The sequence below is a fragment of the Arvicanthis niloticus genome, chromosome 5 (assembly GCF_011762505.2).
Source record: "Arvicanthis niloticus isolate mArvNil1 chromosome 5, mArvNil1.pat.X, whole genome shotgun sequence".
Lineage (NCBI taxonomy): Eukaryota > Metazoa > Chordata > Mammalia > Rodentia > Muridae > Arvicanthis > Arvicanthis niloticus.
Window position 1 is genome coordinate 34319749 of NC_047662.1, and position 22171 is coordinate 34341919.

The 22171-nt window shown below is 43.4% G+C and overlaps 2 protein-coding genes and 1 pseudogene across 2 annotated transcripts; 2 read left to right on the forward strand and 1 right to left on the reverse strand.

Moving 5' to 3' along the window:
* The first annotated feature begins 561 nt into the window (after window positions 1-561).
* Window positions 562-8185, forward strand: LOC117709124 (olfactory receptor 2A12-like). Its single transcript, XM_076934310.1, has 3 exons — window positions 562-729; window positions 1031-1245; window positions 4600-8185. The coding sequence occupies exon 3, from the start codon at window positions 4614-4616 to the stop codon at window positions 5553-5555; it is 942 nt and encodes a 313-aa protein (XP_076790425.1). The 5' UTR covers window positions 562-729; window positions 1031-1245; window positions 4600-4613; the 3' UTR covers window positions 5556-8185.
* On the reverse strand, window positions 6886-7181 carry LOC117709381 (cystatin-B pseudogene; annotated as a pseudogene).
* Window positions 8186-14492: 6307 nt separating the features above from the next.
* LOC117709241 (olfactory receptor 2A12-like) lies at window positions 14493-17237 on the forward strand. The gene has a single exon (XM_034503483.2). It carries the CDS (start codon window positions 14493-14495, stop codon window positions 15432-15434), a length of 942 nt encoding a protein of 313 aa, XP_034359374.1. The 3' UTR covers window positions 15435-17237.
* Window positions 17238-22171: the final 4934 nt, after the last annotated feature.

Consider the following 22171-nt stretch of genomic DNA (forward strand, 5'->3'; position numbering starts at 1 on the left):
CAGAACTTATTTCTTGTCTACAAACAGAAACCTAACCAGCACAGGACAAACAGGAACTTATTCTTAACTGTCTTAACTGCAATAAAAAACCTTAACCCACAAGTTATATCATTCCTGTTTTGGTCTCACGGTAGACCCTGCTGACCTCCAATGATGACGAGGGGTGTTAAATCCCCCTGTGGTAGTAGCACCTCAGATATTAGTTGCATAGTTCAGGAAGGGATAGATCTTACTCAAACACAGCTTCATTGGAAGTCAGGGCTCAGGGTTTGGGCAGGAAATGGATTTCAGGTCTTGACTGTTTCACGGTCTATGTTCTGAGCTGCACATATTCTTTAGTTAGCTTGTTAAAGAAAAAAGGTCATTACTGCTCCACATGGAGTTGTTTCCTTGTAGTGTGTCCCCCCAAGAGTCTCTTCCTTGTAATGTTCTTGTTGATAGCATTCAGAGAATCCCTGCTGGGAACAGAAATGGCCCTTTCCCAGATCTCCTGGGGGCCAAGAGAGAAGGCGGGGTTATAAAAACCCAGCAGTTCATTCCACTGGGAAGAGGGTAAGATTCGGAAGCTCCCTTGGTGTCTCAGGATCTCACAGGCAACACTGTCAGGAGCTGTTCTCCTCTGTGTGGAGAAGGCAAAAGACTCGGGCTACCTTAAGCTCCAGGAAACTTTGGTTATTTTCTGGAGACTGGTCTGTCCAGCATCTGGTCTGTTGCCCCTGGGACTTCCTGGTTAGTTTCTTTCCCATAAAAGCAAGAAACAGCCACTCACTGATACCTTGTTGGATCCATGGGTGGTAAGATGGCCACTGGTCTTGGGCTTGTGGGTGGGGTCCAGGTATGTGTGAGGCTAGAGATCAGAAATAGCCAGACCAGCCATCTCTAGGTCATCCGTGTATGAGTTCCAAAATCCTTCTCAAGCTTTCCCAAATTGCCTGCTTCCTCTCTCAGTTTTGTTCCCTTCATTCCTAGCTATCTGCCTTCCTTCCACTATGAGAATTTACTGACTGTTTCAAGCCAACATTCTCCATAGGTATCAGGAACAAACAATATAACATCATCGAACTCAAAGACATCAAGTTGCAAAACTACATCCTCGAGAGAGCAGTGCTGTCTAACGTTGAAAGGAACTTTTCTCCATCACCGAGCAGCAGCTTGACAAGCTTCTTAGGGGTCAGAGTCACGGCAATTTTACTTTTTGGTTTTGTGAGACAGGGTCTGCTGTGGACTCATCTGGCCTTGAGCAAGGTGTGTAGCTGAGTCTGTTTTAAAAATCCTGACCTTCTGTCATGGGACATGGTACATGCTTTTAACTCCAGGTAGATCTCTGTGAATTGAAAGCCAGCCTGTTCTATATAGTGAGTTCCAGGACAGCTTAAGTTACCTAGTGAAACTGTCTAGGAAAAAAAATCCAGACTCAAATTTCTAAGTTCTGGGATCACAGGTTCAAGCCACAAACACCTGGTTGTGCTCCCCCCCCCACCCCCGCCCCAATACAAAGTGTTACCTTGTAGCTTGCTTTCCCCTGGAATTTACAACCGGCTGTCATCTCTCCTGAGTACAGGTCTCAGTCCTGAGCCACGAAGCTCAGAAGGGACACTGCAGTGACAGTGGCTATTGGTGTGGTAAAACATAAAAAAGTTAGTCAGATTAATGGTGTCATCTCCCATGCCATGGAAACTGTATTTGAAAGAGGAGAAAAAGGGGAAGGGATTTTTCATCAATATCTTAAGTTCTAGAATGTTCAAAATTTTAAAAATTTCCTTCAATTGGTTACCTCTGCCTTTAAGTACAGCTGTGGCCTCCCACACTCAGACATGAGAGGAATCTCTGCAGGAGAGCTGGTCTGTGGGTGTCCATCCAGCTCTGTCCTAGGAGCTCTGGTCTGTGTAGAATCTCAGTGAGCTCCACTAGAGGACACTGAAGACTGCATTCCTCAGCTCCCACTTGAAAGCCCGTGTGCCCGAGCAGAGCAGGCAGTGACTGAGAGCCAGGCTCTGAGGCAGCTCCACCTCACCTCTCACTTCTGTCTAGCTTGTAATCTTGAATACACCATTCTTTCTAGGTGTTAGGTTTTTATATAACACGGGTAAAAATACTCCTTTCAGTGAGTTGTTGTGATTTTAGGCTAAAGTTAGTGGAACAATTGCTGGGATGTACAAATTATCCAAAATAAATAGTTGTTTTGTTATTGCAGAGGTAGAAAATCACCCACACAGTCTCTCTTATAGGTCATTCTCTCAATTGTCTAGGAATTGAGTCCAAAATTGTCATCAGCCCCTCTAGGATTCTTCAGATGGTAACCAGCCAATGAAGGAGAAATGCAGGATGTGTCCTGCCTGAGTTAGGGGTGGGAGGTGGTAGCACAGCAGGGAAGGCTTCCCACTGAGCTGTGGCCACAGTGTGGTTTCCTCCACCCTATGGTGAGAAGCAAGGCAAGCAGCTTAGGGTATGAGAGAGGCAGAGAGTGCAGGACACTGGGAGACTGTGCCTGGAGAGAGGGGAGATGGAGGAGACCCCTGAGCTATGAGGCTGAAGTATTCACAGAGCAGGTAGGTGAGGAATGACCTGTGTATCCGGCTCAAACGACAGAGCTAGGGAACTCTTAAAAGGACCCAGACAGCTCCAGCATGATATACCACCGCCCTAACCAATACCACCCCCAAACCAGAAAACCAAACCCAAAACTATTGCAGTAGTCATGTAAAGATGCTAAAAGGCAGAGAGAGTATGGGTGGGGGAAGGAGGAGGATGCTGACCTCACTGCAGGTTGAAGTGATTGGCTTCTGACCTGGGGTGAAAGTGAAGGACGAGGTGGTAGCCTGGCCATATAGTGGGGTGGGGAGGGAGGAAAAGTGAAGGCTGAGGAGGACGTGAAGTCTCTTCGATCTTTCAGCCCAAGGTTACAACCCCGGCTTTACTTGTTGTGTCGGTTATTGGCACTTGACTGATGCCCTATTGCAGACCATTTTGAGTCATGTTTTGAAGTCCCTGTTATGTATCTTTTCTTGACCATCTGCACAGATGTGCATAAGCATGTGTGTGGGAATCCAGTTCACAGCCGACTAGCCAGGTAATGTATTCCGTGCTCAGTTGCAGGGGATATGTACCCAATGCAACAACCATTGGGAGGACCATTGAGTTTGCTCTTCTCCGGTTGGCTCCAGCTGCTCTCCTCACCAGTGAGCATATTTCATTGTAGTCATCCTGGTAGGCCTGAGGTGATAGGAGCCTGAGAGACTGAGCGAGTGGAGGTGGAGATTTACACTGTAAGTGCTGAGCACGGCTGTGCTTCATTGCTGCTCATTTAGATAAATCGCCTTTGAGAAACGCCTCTTCATCTTCCATCCTTCTGTTGGAAAGGTTGCTTTCGTGTGTATGTACAGATTTTTTCCCTAGTTCTCTTCATGAATCTTTTCAGTGCTTCTTTTTAATTCATTTGGGTCTGCCATTCTTTTCTCTAGGGTAAATATTTTCTTTTTTATCTTATTTAATTAATTTATTTATTTATACATATTCAATTTACATCCTGCTCACTGCCATTTTTTTTTTAAAAGATTTATTTAGTTTTATGTATGTAAGCACACTGTTGCTATCTTCAGACACACCAGAAGAGGGCATCAGATCCCATTATAGATGATTGTGGTTGCTGGGAATTGAACTCAGGAACTCTGGATGAACAGTCAGTGCTCTTAACCTCTGAGCCATCTCTCCATATGTTTTTAAAAGCAATTTTTGTTTACTTCTCCAAAACAACAAAGAAATTTATCTGATTTGATTCCAAAAATTTGGTTATTTTATACTTAGCACTTAAATCTATGGTACACTTGGAATTGATTTTTTTTTTTGTATGTGTGTGTGCACAGAGAGGTAGGGATAAAAAAAATAAGAGAGAGGTTATTGCATGAATAACCACTCATCTGCATTTCCTGGATAGGTTGTCAGGTCCCCAGAGCAAAGAACTGTAAAACTATGTCATAAATCATAAGACAGTGTATGCGTATATAAGGTTTGTGTCTGGCTTGTTCTAACATCTTCATCTGTCTGTTTACTCTCTTTTTTGCATATGTCTGTGGGATGTGTGTGTGCATGCGTGTGTGTGTGTGTGTGTCTTTGTGTGATCAGTGATGGACATGAGATTCTTCCTCAATTGCTTTCACCTTATTCACGAGGCAGAGTCTCTCAGCTGAACCCAGTGTGCATCATTTTAGCAAGTGTACTTAGCCCTCTTACTGTGGGCATCCTCTGTCTTCCTAGAGATGTACTGAGGGTGTGAGACAGTATACCACCTGTCATGTGCTATGTGGTGTTTCTAGAGGTATGTGAGATCCTTATTTATCAGGCTGAATAGATTAATAGTTATTAATAAATAATAGTTAACTATTCATCATAATCCAGAAAATGAGTGTCATTATCCCCATTTTATAGATGAAGAGGCTGAGGCACTGAAGAGTCAAGTAACTTGGGAAGACTGGAGAAACTCAGCAGTATACTCAGAGACAACACTCCAGTCTTCCTACCTCTGTAGATGCCATCTCACTGGGCTACCATGTATCAGGTGGCAGAGTGGAATGCACATAGTTGAATGTGATTCTTTTACAGGCTTGGTGATCTGCATGATTCCAAGGCAGAACCAAAGTTGGGTTTCTGAGTTCATCCTGGTTGGCTTCTCCAGTGACCCCACAACCAACAGCATCCTCTTCATTGTCTTCCTTCTCATCTACCTGAGCTCAGTCCTAGGCAACGGGCTCATCATCATGCTGGTCTGCCTGGACACACAGCTGCACACTCCCATGTACTTCTTTCTCTGTACCCTCTCCCTGTTGGATATGGGCTATGTCACCACCACCATGCCCCAGATGTTGGTGCATCTTCTTGCTCACTCTCAGACCATCTCCTTTGCTGGCTGCTGGCTGCAGATGTATGTGTTTGGTGCCCTGGGTACAACTGAGTGCATTCTCTTTATTGTCATGGCTTATGACCGGTATGTGGCCATTTGCTATCCACTGCGCTATACTGTCATCCTCAACTGGGGCCTGTGCATACGGTTGGTAGCAGGGACTTGGATCTGTGGTTTCTTTTCTTCTTTTTTGCATACTTTCTTCACCATGAGTCTGCCATATTGTGGACCTAACAGGGTCAATCACTACTTCTGTGAAGGTCCTTCAGTACGTAGCCTGGCTTGCATGGATACCCACCTCATAGAGATGGTGGACTCTGTGTTGAGTGTTTTTGTGGTTGTTACTCCAATCTCCCTCATTGTGGCCTCCTACATTCGTATTGCCATGGCAATTCTCAAGATCAAGTCTACCCAGGGCCGCTGCAAGGCTTTCTCTACCTGTGCCTCCCACCTGACTGTGGTCACATTCTTCTATGCTCCAGCCACTTACATCTACATGAGGCCCAACTCCAGCTACTCTCCTGAGAGAGACAAGCAGATCTCACTCTTTTACAGTGTCTTCACAGCCTTACTCAACCCCGTGGTCTACAGTCTGAGGAACAAGGACATCAAGAGGGCATTTCTCAAGGTGATGGGACGTGGTAGGGTGGACTCATGAACCAGGATGGTGAAGCCTTAGATGAACATTGCATACAATGTTCAGTGTTTAGACATAGACAGTGTCTTTGTTGTATGTGAGCAGCGTTATTCATTTGATCCAACATATGACTTGAACTGGGGACGTTTATGAAACTGAGAGGGCTATCCTGATGAACTACAGTTCTACAGAAAACATCACAATAATTTTAGGGGTTGTAAGTGCAAAGACTCACTTGTTGCTCCTTCTGCTAGCAATTTATTGCAAGTTTATGTATGTAGTCCATCTTAGATCTATCCTGAAAGAGGGTCCTGTATACACTACATTCAAGAACAGTAGGAAAAGAATGGTGGATAAAACCAATAACAACTTAGCTTCTTAATAGCGATCAGCCTAGTCTCTCTTTGCACACATTCTTTTGCCAGTGAAAGCATCATGGTCCAGCATTACAGCAAGAGGCTGGAAAATATTTTACTTACATAGAGAAGCAGTGTAAGTCATGTGACAATGGTCTGGTGTGTATAGTTCCAGTATAGAGAAATGAGTGGTAACTAGAAATTATGTAGCCTGCTGTATTTTTCTAGAAGCCAACTACATACATATAAGCTAGCAGGAAACATGCTTTTAGTGCTATTGTAATAGGAACAGTAGAGGCTGAGGTGCTGTATGCTAAGTAGTACAGCACAGGTTCTCATTATTAAAATTAAAACATTAGTGTGTCGAACAGAAGGGGTGCAGGCCAGAGACCAAATTTCCTGCCTATAGTCAATGTAGTCTATGATGAAGTCTGCATTGTGTGGTCAAATGGGAGTTAAGGGAGCTGGATTTCATTGCAGAAGTCCCAGCTTTTGCTGCAGGTGGCATGCAGCATCTGAGGACATGTCTCCCCTGTGACTGCTGATGCTGGTCCTTTTCTACACTGAGGTGGTGGGTATCATTTGCCTATCAGCTCCAGAGTAGCTCTTGTCTGGGCAGTCAGCAAATTCCTTTGTGATTCATGGCCTGAACTATTCTTTCCTTAATGATGTCTCCCTTCTGATTTTCTTCTTTAGCACTGAATACAATCCATTCATAGTCAGGATTTATTATTTATTTGTGGATTTATGTTACAAGGTCTTATACATCTCATGTTGGCTTGGAATTTTTTTTATAGTTTCTAAAAATATATATTTAGAGAGATCATATAGAGTCTTCTGAAAATAATCATTTGGAAGGAAACAAAATACAATGCAGTCTGGGAATCCCAAAAGAAGCTTCTCGACTCCACCCTCTCCATCACAGAGGGGTATTTACTTCATGGTTCCAAACACAGGTTCAAAGGGTGAAAGTATTTGGCAAAGGGGTCACAAAATCAGAAGTAGCTTAGCTCATCATGTTTTTCTTTGTTGGTCTGGTAAGAAGCCAAGGTCAAAGGCTGTTTTCATGAGGGAGGGGTTCAAACACCCTCAAGTGCATGTATTTATCTTCTCCAACATCAACCTTAATGAAGAAGTTGGTGCCGGCCACTACCTGTCTCTTGAAGGAAACAGCTTTAAAGACATCGAACTTCTGATTTTCTTTCTCTTCAAGCTGGGACTTCACCTTGTCGGCGATCTCCTGCATCTTGGCCGTGGCCAGCATTGTGGTGGATGGCCTGTCACACATCATCTTGGCAGCAGTAGTCGGAGTAGCACAGAGAAGCTAAGGACAGAGCCAACTAGGAGACCTGTGTCCAACTAGGAGACCTGTGTCTGGCTTGGAATTTTAATGTACCTAAAAATTATCTTGAATTTCCTTTCTTCCTTTTTTCCTTCCTTCTTTCTTTCTTTCTTTCTTTCTTTCTTTCTTTCTTTCTTTCTTTCTTTCTTTTTTTTTTTTTTTGAGACAGGGTTTCTCTGTGTAGAATCTTGAATTCCTAATCTTTCTGTCTCCACCTCCCAGTTACTGTGATTATGGGCTCATGACACAAGACCTGCTGATATTTCGGTTTCTGGACGATGTCTTTTGTATCATAAAAGTCTCACTTTGGTAACCTCCAACTCGGCCACTTTTATCTGTTTGTCTTGGAATATACTCAAGATATCATTTCCTGACACAAGGTCCTGAAAAATTCTCCTATATTTAAAAGTTTCATTTACATTTTGACTCATTTTGTGGTTACTTTATGCACAGTATGTGGCTAGGGTCCTTTTGTGCATGGATATCCACTGTCTCGTCACTGTCTGTTGACAACAATACTTGTCTCTTTGAGTGATACTTACTTCCTTGACTATTATGGATTGACTGACATATATTTTAGTGCTTCTGTTGAGATGACTGACATAATGCCATCTTTTTTCTGACTCCATTTTCTGTTTGCTTAGACAGTTTTCTACTCTTCCCTTCCCTTCCCCAGAACAGCCATATCTGCCTTGCCAACATGGTTGAGATTTTTCATGACCTTAACTACAGTCCAGATGTTTAACCAAAATCATTGTCAAGTTATGTGTAAAATAACTACTATGTCCTCCCAGGAGTGAACGATTCAAGGTTACTCTGACCATCATCTAACTGTTATAATTTACTGGCTTTTGCTTTTAAATCTGTATCTCTGAACTTAGGCACCAAGAGGTTCTTCAGAAGCACGAGCTCACTCTTGCTCTGGTTATCAATAAAAAGGACTTAAAACTTAATTGGCTTAATCAGCATGGTTGTCAAGAACTGTCTTGTGTGTGTCATTACAAGGTCTAGATTGTCTGCCTCATTCTATTAAATCTCATGTGACCCTTTCACTGACGTCATTGTTTTCTGGTTGCTATGGATTTGAGATTGGAAACCAGGAACCCTCCAACCTTCTTCTTTTTCAAGACTGTTTTTGTCTTTTCTGAGTCCCTCACAATTTCTATTGACTTTTAAGACCCATTTGGCAAGACTATAAAAGTGGGAGCGAGGACTATGATAGAGATACATTGAATTTGTAGGGCAATTTAGGATGCGTTGACATCTTAACAATAGACTGTTTTCTAATACAGGAACCAGAAGGCATTATACAACCAAAGGACTTCATTGCCCATGATGAGCTAGGTGTTTATCATACAATGTCACAAAGCTGGTACACAGCAGGTGTGCACCACAGAATGCCTGTGTGCACATACAGTTAACTCTAACAGTCCATGTAAACAAACACAAGAAGATTGCTCAAGGAAATGACTCAAGGTAACTTTAGGGCTTTTTTTTTTTTTTCTTTCTTTCTTTCTTTTTTTTTCTTTCTTTCTTTTTCTTTTCTTTTCTTTTCTTTTTTTTTTTTTTTTTTTTTGACAGGATTTCTCTGTGTAGCCCTGGCTGTCCTGGAAATAGCTCTGTAAACCGGGCCGGTCTTGAACTCACAGAGATCTACCTGCTTCTGCCGTTTGAGCGCTGGTATTAAAGGCATGCATATCACAACCAAGCTACAATTGTAGTTTTAATTAACTTTTAATGTTGACTATATTTTAGGACCAGTTCTTGGTATTTTAAAAATTCTATTGATGGCTCTGGTGGCCAGAGGTAGGACAGGCAAGACCTCTCAGTCCAATCTTCAACTTTGGAGTCTTTAGGAATTTAAGGCACAAGTAGAAGGCAGGGATGGGCATTCATCATTATGGAAAATGGTCAGCACTGCAGCCAAGGGCTCACCATAATCATACTTAGTTTTCTCAGCAACCTCAGTTGGAAAGAGGTTATTGCTGGCAATTGACAGAGGAGATAGCTGAGGCAGTGAGTTTAAGAGAGAATGTTCTAGAACTTGATATACATGGAAACCAAGCCTTAGTAATGTACTTAAGGTCTATAAGTCCCTGAGTGTGTTCCTTCACTCCACTGGGAAGGGGATGACACTGCTGACTCTCTCTGATGATAGGCCATAGTTGACTGTTAAATACCAATTGGGACAGTGATGGCTCGGATATTGAATGTACAGTTGAGGAAGGAATAGATTTGAATGTGGTCTCACTGGAAGTCAGGGAAGGGTTTGGGAAGTAAATGAGGATTTTAGGCTTTGACTTGAATATCAGGTGACCCTGTCACCTCCTCTGTTCTGAGCTGTTCATATTGCCCAATTAGTCCAGAAATGGAAGCCATGATTCCTTCATTTGCTAGTTGTTTCCTCCTGCCCTGTTCTCCAAGAGTCTCTTCCAGGTAATGTTTTTGTTTACAGCATTCAAGGAATCCCCACTTCGAACTCTCCTGGGAAGGCTGAGAAGGCAGGATCCTAAAGTCACAGCAGCTTGTACCACAGGGAAAATGTTGGCAAGTCTGAGGCTTCAGTTTGTTGTGCAGATTTACCACCCCCAGAAGACAAGCCTAGCCTGCTCCATGGGGAAAAAGGCTGGAGACTCAGTTACCTGAACTGTCAGAAACCTTAGATACGTTCTGCCTACCATGCTACCTATAATAGCAGCTCTCTGAATTCAGGGTTTTTTGGAGTTTTTCTGGTAGTCTCTGTCATAAAAGCAAGAAGCAGCTACTCAGTGACACCTTGCTGGACCCATGAGTGGTAAGATGGTCACTAGTCTTGGGCTTGCTGGTGGGATGGAGGCATCATGTGGGGCTGAAGATTAGAAGTAGCCGGACCACTCCTTTTGACTGTGTACATCTCACCATAGACCTGTGGTCCCTCCCCTCATTGCCTGTTCTTCCTTCACCCTGGTCTACCTCACCCTTGTGTCCTTTATCCCTTCCTCTTCATCTTCCTTCCTCCTTTATGCATTTAATGTTTCTGACAGTTTGTATCCTGCCCTGCTCTATTGGGTACAATGATGCAGTGTTGTTCTGAGCTCAAGGATCTTAAGTGAGGCTGAAAGCCCTAGCCATGAGTACAGTGGTGGGTAGTCTCTTAGAAACAGCCTTCCATCAGGCAGGGGGATGGCTGGATGTGCTCTTATGGCAGTTTTGTCTTGACTGCAAGATGGATCTCATGTAGCCTAGCCTGACTGTCTTGGTATATAGGTGAGGCTACAGATTCTGATTTACAACTGGAATTTGAAACTGTAAGTTTTTAATGTTTTTTTTTTCCTGAGACTTGTGAGACTTGAATATTGCCAGGTAGTCCAATTTTGCCCATAACTCATAATCTGGCTATCTTTCTTTGGATAATGCTAGGATTGTGGTCTGAAAAACCAGGCTTAGTTGGATATTATAAATGAAGACACAGACTGCTGGACAGGCAAGTCAATAAAGACTTTGTTTGACTAAATCATTTTCCTTGGTCTCTGTCTCTCTCTGTTGTTGTCTCTCACTGTTCTGTATCTCAATCATTCATTCATTCTGTCTCTCTGTGTGTCTGTCTCTCTCTGTCTCACTGTCTCTCTCTCTCTCTCTCTCTCACACACACACACACACACACACACACACACACACACACAAAAACACACACACACAAACACACACACACACACAAGGTAGGAGAAGGCTTTCACCAAAAGTACTAAGTTCCAGAATACTTTTAATTTACCCCCTCCTGTTATTTCCTTTTGCCTTTCAATACATCTCCCAGAGCCTCCCACACTCAGACATGAGGGTAATCTCACCAGGAGCTCTGGTCTGTGCAGAATCTCAGTGAGCTCCACTAGAGGACACTGAAGACTGCATTCCTCAGCTCCCACTTGAGAGCCTGTGTACTGAGCAGAGAAGGCAGTGACTGAGAGCCAGGCTCTGAGACTGTGCCACCTAAACTCCTACTTATAGCTGTAATCTTGAACATAACACTTACTTTCATTATGTTTTAGTTTTTCACCTGACAGGCACAATAACAAATCTTTCCTTCAATGAATTGATTTTGGTTGAGCTGAGGTTAGTAAGTGATAACTGGCCTGGATCAATTACCCTTTAAATATCACTTGCTATTGTTGCTGCAAAGCCGAGCCGGGAAATCACCCATTCAGCCACACTCATTGTACAGAATTCTCTCCCAGTTGTCTGGGAAGGGAGAAAAAAAAATCCCCTAGGATTCTTCAGATTGCAACCAGCCAATGATATAAGAAATGCAGGGTGGATTCTGCCTGGCTTAGGGGTGGGAGGTGGGAACACAGCAGGCAAGGTTTCCTGGCTAGAGTGAGTCCTGCTGTCACCACACTGTGGGCATTGCTGTGCTGGTGTTGGTCCCCCTTTGTGGTGAGAAGCTAGGCAAGTGCCTTCAGGAGGAAGAGAGGCAGAGGTGTGTACAGTACTCCACTAGCATGCAGATGTGGAGTGGAGACAGAGGAGATGGAGGAGACAGCTGTGCGTGAGGATGAAGTCTTCGGCAAGCAGAGCATTGGGTCTATTGCCATCATTCTGGTATGTGAGTGGTAGTGGGGGCTTCAGGGATGACAGAATGAGGGAGTGTGAGTTTATGCTGTGGTCTTACACTTTACCCTGCTTCTTTAGGCAACCACACCTTTCTTGTAAGAGTCTTTAAAAATAATTCTTTCTAGGAATCATTTGAGTATTACTTACTTACTTACTTATTTTTGTGCATTGGTGTTTTCCCTGCATGTATGTCTGTGTGAGGATGTTGGATCCTGTGGAACTGGAGTTGCAGACAGTTGTGAGCTGCCATGTGGGTCCTCTGGAAGACCAGTCAGTGCTCCTAACCACTGAAACATTTACCCAGCCCCCCCTCAACCTTCTAGAGACAGGGTTTCTCTGTGTAGCCCTGGATGTCCTGGAACTCACTGTAGAGACCAGGTTGGCCTTTGCCTCCCAAGGCTGGGTACTTCTTCTTCTTTTTTTCTTTTCTTTTAGAATACAGTACTCTATTCTGTTCTTTTAGGAATCTTTGCTTACCTCATAAGGCTAAAAACTTTACTATTATTATTATTTTGATTCTAAAAATGTAGAAGACCTGGAATTGATTGTTGCGTGATAAAGAAAGAAATATTCTCTTGCATGAATATTCACAGTGATCAGCAGCCTTTCTTGAAGACACTATGGTGTCCCCAGTGCTCTGTAGCATGGCTTTCTGTCATAAATCAATTGACTATGTGTGGGGGCCTGTGTCTGTTTTTTTTCTGTTCTGTTGTTTGTTCTCTTTGTTGATTCTTTGTTTTGAAAATGCTGTGTGTGTGTGTGTGTGTATGTGCACACACTCGCACATGCGTGTGTACTTGCATGCTGGCACCTTCTCACATCACATGAGGGAATCAATCTTCTCCTTCCACCTTGTGGCTTAACGAATTACATGGGGCCATCTGGCTTGGCCTCAGACCCACTTTCCTGAGGAGCCTTGCTGTTGTCGTGTGCGTGTGTGTGTGTGTGTGTGTGTGTGTGTGTGTGTGTACCTATTTTATAGTCTCAGGTCATGCTTTTTCTTCATGATTGCATTTCAAGTCTTACAGTGTTTGGCACAAATTCAATGCACATGGCATATTCTTAGAATTTCATATTTGGAGAAGCCCTGTATTTACATTCTCCTATGATACTATTAACTATGACAACTTAAGGACATTTTCCAGTTCCCTTACTGTTTATTAGCTCTTCCGTAATAATTTGTAAGTGATAAATGCCTTGAAGTTAGGCAGATTACAGGTCTATAAGAACTTCTATGTTTCTTATCAAATTCATTTCCACAGATAGGCCATCTGCATCACTCACCATCCAGTAAGGACACAGGAAGAACACTAATTTGAACAGGGAGAATACAACATAAGAACTTACTAATTGATAAAAAGTATACTGGTAAAGAATTGATGAAAATCTAAAAAATCTGGAAGTAGCAAGAGAGAAAAGTAAACAAAACCACCAGGCTGTACCTGTGGGCTGCAGGAGTGTGCACGGTCAAGGTTGCAGGAGTGTGCACAGTCAGGGCTGCAGGAGTGTGCACAGTCAGGGCTGCAGGAGTGTGCACAGTCAGGGCTACAGGAGTGTGTACAGTGAAGGGTCTGAAGATTTGGAGGATTGCATTCTTTCTTTGCTTACCCAAGACCAAAAGCCTAAAAATGATATGGTAAGAGAAGGGGCAAGATAGCTGATACAGACTTTTACTTATTATTTTTTTTTTAAATATAGATCCTCTGGTAGCTCAGGCTAGCTTTAAACTCATTATGTAGCCTAGCCTACACAGGAACTCTTGATTGTCCTTCTACTACCTCTCAAGTGCTGGGATGACAAATGCATCACCACCTTATAGAGCCTGTGTAATCTGGACAGGGATCCAGACTTCAGTGAAGAGGCTATTAAATAAAGAATGTGCAGCCTGTTAGTAGACACCATCTGACAGAGGGCAATGGAAGGCTCTGAGCTTCAACAAGTACAAGATGGTCCTTCTGCAGCTGCTGCTTTGAGTCTTCCCTCCCTCCCTGGTATTGAGTCCTCCTTCCCTGGTCTCGAAAGCCAGTAGATGTGTCAGGACTGGCAGTCCTCACCTCCATGGTCTCATTGGACCAACACTCAGCATGACAAGTACCACACTGTCTCCCCGCACACTGCCTCAGCAACTATCCTCCTGACACTTCCAGCAGGCTGCCTACAGCTCCCTGTCAGCTTTGTCTACATTCCCCTCCAGCCACACTCCTGACACTCAGGTCACACTAGCTGGTCAGGAAGAAAGGATTCCATGGTGTGAGGACAGGCACCTTATACACAGGACAGACACAGGCTCTACAGAGTGGATGATCACTTCAGGTCTTCTGAGGCACCTATTGCTGGCTGGGTGAGAGACTAATAATGTACACTATGGGGTGGAATGAGAGTATGAGACAGTCTAGGACATTCCATGTGTTATGTGGTGTTTGCAGAGTTATGTGAGATACTTTAAATATTCACAATAATCTCAGGCCATGAGTGCCGTTAGCTTCACTTTATAGATGAAGAGGCTGAGGCATTGAGGGGTTAAGAACATGAGAAGACTGTACAGAAACTGGGCAGTGTGCTCAGAATAACCACCCAAGCCTTCCTATTTGTACATGCCATCTCACTGGGCTACCATGTATCAGGTGACATACAGATGGATGTGATTCTTTTACAGACATCATGTTTTTATTGATGATTCCAGGGCAGAACCAAAGTTGGGTTTCTGAGTTCATCCTGGTTGGCTTCTCCAGTGACCCCACGACCAACAGCATCCTCTTCATTGTCTTCCTTCTCATCTACCTGAGCTCAGTCCTGGGCAACGGGCTCATCATCATGCTGGTCTGCCTGGACACACAGCTGCACACTCCCATGTACTTCTTCCTCTGTACCCTCTCCCTGTTGGATATGGGCTATGTCACCACCACTATGCCCCAGATGTTGGTGCATCTTCTTGCTCACTCTCAGACCATCTCCTTTGTTGGCTGTTGGCTGCAGATGTATGTGTTTGGTTCTCTGAGTATTACTGAGAGCATTTTCTTTGTTGTGATGGCTTATGACCGGTATGTGGCCATTTGCTATCCACTGCGCTATACCGTCATCCTCAACTGGGGCCTGTGCGTAAGGTTGGTAGCAGGGACTTGGATCTGTGGTTTCTTTTCCTCTTTATTGCATACTTTCTTCACCATGAGTCTGCCATATTGTGGGCCCAACAGGGTCAATCATTACTTCTGTGAAGGACCTTCAGTGCGGAGCCTGGCTTGCATGGATACCCACCTCGTTGAGATTGTGGACTCGGTCTTGAGTGTCTTTTTGGTTCTTGTTCCAATCTCCCTCATTGTGGCCTCCTACATTCATATTGCCAAGGCAATTCTCAAGATCAAGTCCACCCAGGGCCGCTGCAAGGCTTTCTCTACCTGTGCCTCCCACCTGACTGTGGTCACATTCTTCTATGCTCCAGCCACTTACATCTACATGAGGCCCAACTCCAGCTACTCTCCTGAGAGAGACAAGCAGATCTCACTCTTTTACAATGTCTTCACAGCCCTGCTCAACCCTGTGGTCTACAGTCTGAGGAACAAGGACATCAAAAGGGCATTTCTCAAGGTGATGGGACATGGTAGGGTAGACTCGTGAACCAGGATCCTGGGAAGCTGGAGTTAAGAGTATTCATTATTTAAGAAAAGGACAATCTCTTAATTTTATCAAACTGACCTGTGCATTTGAACCAAGACAATACTTAGTAATTGGGACAAAACCTCATGAAACCAATGTGGCTTATTGATTGACAGGTTTTACGAAGCATAATTCCAAACACCTTGGTAATCTGCTCTTGTTTGTAGCTATAGGTTGGGAATGACCCTCTGTGCTCTCATATTTGTCTTGAAGGAGGACTCTTACATCCAACATTTAACAGAAGGAAAGAAACAGTGAACAAACTCACCATGACTCAGCTTTTGAAGGGTGGCCTTCTTCTCTTCCCACACATTCTTTTGGCCAAAGCAAGTTGTATGGTCCAGCCTGATAGGAGGTGGGAAGTGTTTTGTCTATAGGGAAGTAATATGAGTCATTTGGCCATCGTCTGATATGTTGGTTCCTCTACCTAGAAAACAGCAAGTAATGTGTATCCTGTAACTTGGGGTAGTTCACAGAACAGAACAGCATACCTATAAACCAACAGAAAACATGCCTACTGTAGAGAGCACTGTACCATAGACAGCAGAAGGCTGAGGCAGTCTATGCCGAGTAAGTATCATAGCATGTGTTGTTATGACAACGTTACACTGATGATTTGTGGCACAGAATCAATACATCTCAGAGATCAAACTTCACATATAAGTTCATTGTGATCTATGGATAACCCTGGTGACCTCTCCTATAAAATGATGCACTGCTGAAAGAAAAGGAGCTGGGTTCTCATCAGAACCTTCAGTTGCATGCAGAACCTAAGGGTGTGTCTTACCTTTGGCTGCCCACTGCTGGTTCTTTTTCCCCCATTTAATGGTGGCAGATGTGGACAGCCTGTCCTCTTCAGAGTAGAATTCTATGACCAATCAGGAAATTCCTCTGTGACTCAGTGCCTGAACCATTCTTTCTCTAAAGTGGTCTCAGTCCCTCCAATTTTATTCTGTGACCTGGAACTTCCCACATTTGTAAAGATAACCTTGAATTTTTGATCTCCCTGCCTCCACCTCCCCAGTGGTGGGACTATAGGAAGGGGAACTACACCTGGGGGAATTTCTGCTTCTTTGATGATGCCCTTTGATTATATAAGTTTTCACTTTCATAAAATTGAATTCATACACATTTTTTTTTTGAGAGAGAACTCCACCCTGCCTAGCCCTGCCCTGTCTGGAACTCACTATGTAGACTCCTCAGATAGCCTCAAACGCAGAGGTCCTCCAGCCTCCAACCTCCTTAATGGGATTGCAGCCATACCCCATCACTCTTGGACAAACCACTTTTATTTCTTGTTATTTTGTAGTACTTCTAAGAAATTGTTTATTGATCCAATGTTGTGAAAATTTACTCCTGTTTTGTTTTTGCAGTGTCTTTTAGGGTTTTCAAATTTTTCTTTTATTTTTTTTCCCAACATGATATTTTTATTGATTATTTGAAAATTTCACACAAGGGATTTTCTACTGTGAACAGACACCATGACTAAGGCAACTCTTATAAAGGACAACATTTAATTGGGACTGCCTTACAGTTTCAGACTTTCAATGCATTATCATGGCAGGAAGCACAGCTGCATCCAGGCAGGCATGACACTGGAGGAGCTGAGAGTTCTATATCTTCATTCAAAGGAAGCCGGGAATAGACTAGCTTCTAGACAGCTAGGCAGAGGGTCTCAAGACCCACCCCCACAGTGACACACTTCCTCCAACAAGGCCACGCCTACTCCAATAAGGCCACACTTCTTAGTAGTGTACTCACTGGGCCAAGAATATTCAAACCATCACAGCATCCCAATCACACTGGCTTCCCAGACCTTCCAGGTCCACCTCCCCAATACTTTTACCCTTCCCTGCAAAAAGAAGAAAAAATAAAGTAATATAAAAATTACAACAAGTCTAATTTGTGTTCCCCCTTTAGTCACTGGAGTACTGTCAAACTCTCAGTGGCCTTAAAGATAACTGAGTCCTTCCCCCAACCCCAACTCAGCTCTAAAGAGGTACACTTCAGTCACATTCTATTAAGCTATTTATTTACTTTACATACAGAATGAAGCTTCCTCTCCCTCCTCTCCTTCTAGTACTTGCCTCTCCCCTCTCTTCCAGTCCCCATTTACCCCACCCTCTTTTTCTAAAAAAAAAAGAGGAAGCCTTCCATGGATATCTGTCAGCCTTGGCATATCATTTTGCACTTACACTAAATGAATCTTCTTTTATTAAGGCTAGAGAAGGCAGCTCAGTTAGGAGAAAGGGATTCATTCCAAGGCAGGCAATCTGGTAGTCAGAGACAGCTCCTCTTCCAGCTTTAGGAGTCCCATATGAAGACCCAGCTGCGCAACTGTTACATATGTGTAAAGGGCTGAGTTCTATCCTATGTATGCTCTCTGGTTTGCAGTTCAGTCTCTGTGAACAATTATGAGCCCAGGTTAGTTGATTCTGTAGGTTTTCTTGTGGTGTCCTTGATCCATCTTGACTCCTTCAATCCTTCCTCCCCCTCTTCCACAGGATTCCCCAAGCTCCACTTAGCTTTTGATTGTGGGTCTTTGTAATAGATTCCACTAGTTTCTGGGTAAAGCCTCTCTGATGACAGTTATGGTAGGCTCCTGTCTGCAAGGATAGAAGAGTATCATTAACAGCGTCAGGGTGGGCTCCTTCTCATGGCATGGATCTCAAGCTGGGCCAGTCATTGGTTGGGCCTTCCCTCAAATTCTGCTCCTTCTTTTACTCTTGCCTAACTTGTAGGCAGGGCAAATTGTGGGTCTGAGGTTTTGTGGCTGGGTTGGTGTCCCAGTGCCTCCACTGGAAGTCTTGCCTGGTTACAGGAGATGGCCAGTTCAGGCTCCATGTCTCCCTTTGCTAGGAATCTTAGCTAGGGTCACCATCACACAATCCTGAGAGTTTCCATTGTCCTAGGTTTCTAGTTCATCCCAGAGATGCCGTCCCCCTATCCATGTGTACTCTCTCCCTCTGTCCTCCCCCTATTTTTCCCTTCTATTCTCATCCCTATTCCTCCCCAACCCAGTCCCCTCCCTCCACCCACTCCCTATGTCTAATGTATTTCCCCCTCGCAGTGATAGTCAGATTCTCCCCTTGGGCCCTCCTTGTTATTTAGCTTCTTTAGGTCTGTGGTTCATAGCATTGTTATCCTGTATATTGTGTTAGAATCGTGGCTCATCTGGACAGATCACACCAGGCCAGCACAGTTCCACAGGAGAGAGGTTTATTGGGTGGTGGGGGAAGGACAAAAGGGGACAATGAAGATGAAGAGGGAAAGAGAGCAAAAGTCAGGAGGGGTCTGCCTTTTATTTGGGCTGTGACATAGCTGCACAGATAAAGGTGTGCAGGTGGGCCAAGTGGACACTGGGAATGTATGGGAATTGCCATGGCAACAAATTCACGGGACCCTTTTGCCTATGGGTGATATCACCGTTATCACTGGATTCAGAGGTGACCTGTGACTATAAATCCAGTTCCTGATTGTAAAGCCAGTTCCTGATGCCAGCACCGTACTTTATGATTGATATCCACTTATAAGTGAGTATATACCATGTTTGTCTTTCTGGGTCTGGGTTACCCCACTCAGGATGATTTTTTTTTCTAGTTCTATCTATTTGCCTGCAGCTTTTATGTTACTGTTTTTATTTTTTATTGGTTATTTTATTTATTTACATTTCAAATGTTATTCCCCTTCCTGGTTTCCCCTCCACAAACCCCCTATCAATCCCCCTCTGCCCTACTACTATGAGGGTGTTCCTCCACCCACCCACCCACTCTCATCTCACCATCCTAGCATTTCCCCATGCTGGGGCATTGAGCCTCCATAGAACCAAGGGCCTCCCCTCCCATTGATGCCAGATAAGGCAATCCTCTGCTACATATGCAGCTGGAGCATGGGCTCCTCCACATGTACTCTTTGGTTGATGGTTTAGTCCCTGGGATCTCTGGAGGAGTCTGGTTGGTTGATATTGTTTTTCCTATGGGGTTACAAACCTCTTTAGCTCCTTCCCCTAACTCCTCCATTGGGGTCCCTGTGTTCAGTCTGATGGTTGGCTGTGAGCATCCGCATCAGTATTGGTTAGGCTCTCACATATGTCATTGTTTTTTATTGCTGAATAATATTCCATTTTATTGTGTAGGTCTACCACATTTTCTTTATCCATTTCTCAGGTGAGGGACATCTAGGTTACTTTCAGTTTCTGGCTGTTACTAATAAAGCTGCTATGAATATAGTTGAGCAAATGTCCCTGGGGTATAGTAGGGTATCTTCTGGGTATATGCTCAGGAGTAGTATCTGGCCCTGAGGTAGATCTATTCCAAATTTTCTGAGAGACTGCCAAATTGATTTCCAAAGTAGTTGTACAAGTTTTTACTCCAGCTAAGCAATGAAGGTGTGTTCTCCTTGCTCCACATCCTTGCCAGCATGAGCTGTGGCTTTTGATCTTAGCCAGTCTAACCCAGTTTAAACTGAAATCTCAAGAGTTGTTTTGATTTGTATTTCTCTGTTGACTCAGGACGTTGAATGTTTTTTTAAGTTCTTCTCAGCCATTAGAGATTCTTCTATCCAGAATTTTTTGTTTAATCTGTACCCCATTTTACAATTGGGTTATTTGGTTTGCTGATGTTTAGTTTCTTGAGTTCTTTATATATTTTGGAGGTCAGATATGGAGTTGGTGAATTCTGTAGGCTGCCATTTTGTCCTTTTTATGGCATCTTTTGCCTTATAGAAGCTTTTCAGTTTCATGAGGTCCCTTTATTAATTGTTGATTTTAGAGCCTGAGCTGTTGGTGTTCTGTTTAGGTAACTGTCTCCTATACCAATGCGTTCAAGGCCATTGCCTGCTTTCTTTTCTATCAGATTTAGTATATCTGGTTTTTTGTTGAAGTATTTGGCCCACTTGAATTTGAGTTTTGGGAAGGGTGATAGATACAGTTTTATTTGCTTTCTTCCACATGCCTTCATCCAGTTAGACCAGCACCATTTATTAAAGATGCTTTCTTTCTCCATTGTATAATTTTGGCTTCTTTGTCAAAAATCAAGAGTCCATAGGTCTGTCCATTTACTTATGGTTCTTCAGTATGATTCCATTGATCAACCTATCTGTTTTTATGCTAGTATCACATGGTTTTTATTACTATGTCTCTGCAGCACAGCCTGAAATCAGGGATGGTTATTTCCATATTATTTTTTCAAGGTTTGTAAAAAAAATTGTGTTGAAATTTTGATGGGAATTGTGTTAAATCTGTAGATTGCTTTTGGTAGGATGGCTACTTTTACCATGTTAATCCTACTGATCCATGAGCATGGGAGATCTTTCTATCTTCTGATATTTAAAATTTTTTTCTTCAAAAATTTGTAATTCTTTTTTTCCATTTTTTTATTGGATATTTTATTTACACTTCAGATGCCATCCCCTTTCCCCATTCCCCCCTTAGAAAACCCCTATCCCATGCCCCCTTTTCCTTTTTGCACTTATAAATTTTTAAAAAAATGTTAATCAAAGGCTTTATAAGTTTGGTATTGCTCAATCAGAGGTGTAACCCACTACCCAACCTAGATATATCAACTATCTTTGACTGGTGGAGATACATGAACATCTGCCTCCCTGTCTCCCCCCTCTTTCTCTCTCTCATCACCTAGCTTCTCCTCTCCTTCTTCTCCTCCTCTTGTTACTCCTTCTCTTCTTCTCAGTACTCCTGCCACCTTAGTTCCTCTACATATCACCCTTCCTGTTAAAATGAAACTTTCCTCTCAAAATACAATTAAAGCATAATTATGCCATTTTGTACCAGTGAGGTACAAGATAGTCCTAAAACCCAGTCCATCATTTTGTTGACTAACCAGAACCTCTGTTATCTCTCCTAACTAAAACACTTAGTTCTGAACCTGGCTTTTTCCTTGGCTTTAGGATGAATGTCAGCTGAAAACCATCCACTCAAATCTTTTCTCTCAAGGTAAATAGCCAGGATTGGCTACGAGACTATAAGTTTTCAACCCCGTCAGAAATCCAGAATGACTGAGTTAACTATAATTGTGGGAAGCACAAAGCATAGCTTCTAAAACTTAGCCAATTTATAGAGACCTCTGAACACCTGGACACTCCCTCTACTACAAAACGTTGGAGCATCTGTTCTTCTGCCTTCTGGCCCAGGATCATCTGACAGACCTTAGTGCTGCAGAATTATTAAGGGCTGATTACTCTGTCTAGGCAGATATAATCAGTCGACTATTCTGCAAGTGTGTCCTTTTCTGGACAGTAATTTGTCTGTAGATGGAAAGAGGCAATTCTTGTCTAGTGGCTGTCTCACCACAACTGAAGTAACTCCAAAGATGCTCGATTTCTTCTTAGAATTCAATACAGGAAGCTGTCAGGATCAGACAGGTCTTTAATCAAAATGAACGTTACTACAGAAATGTTTGTAAACGTCAATTCTGTGGACTTCTGACGTTTTGAAAACCAACTAATTCTTGTCATACAAGTCTTTCACTTTTTGGTAAGAACTATTCTTTCCTTCCAGTCTGTGCTGGTGCTCCATGCGGACCTTGAGCATCAACTCTGCACCCAATCCCCCAAAACCCAGAGGAGGCTGGACTCCCAGGAGCTCTAACAAGCCCAGGATCATAGGTGAGGAGGCAGTGATACCTGTCCCAAACAGGGAGTAACTGGGACCCATGAGGACCCAGGAACTCACTCCCGGCCAG

What these genes read in the sequence shown, in the direction of transcription:
- LOC117709124 (XM_076934310.1), top strand. Translation starts at nt 4,614, where the DNA reads ATGATTCCAAGGCAGAACCAAAGTTGGGTTTCTGAGTTCATCCTGGTT.
- LOC117709241 (XM_034503483.2), top strand. Translation starts at nt 14,493, where the DNA reads ATGATTCCAGGGCAGAACCAAAGTTGGGTTTCTGAGTTCATCCTGGTT.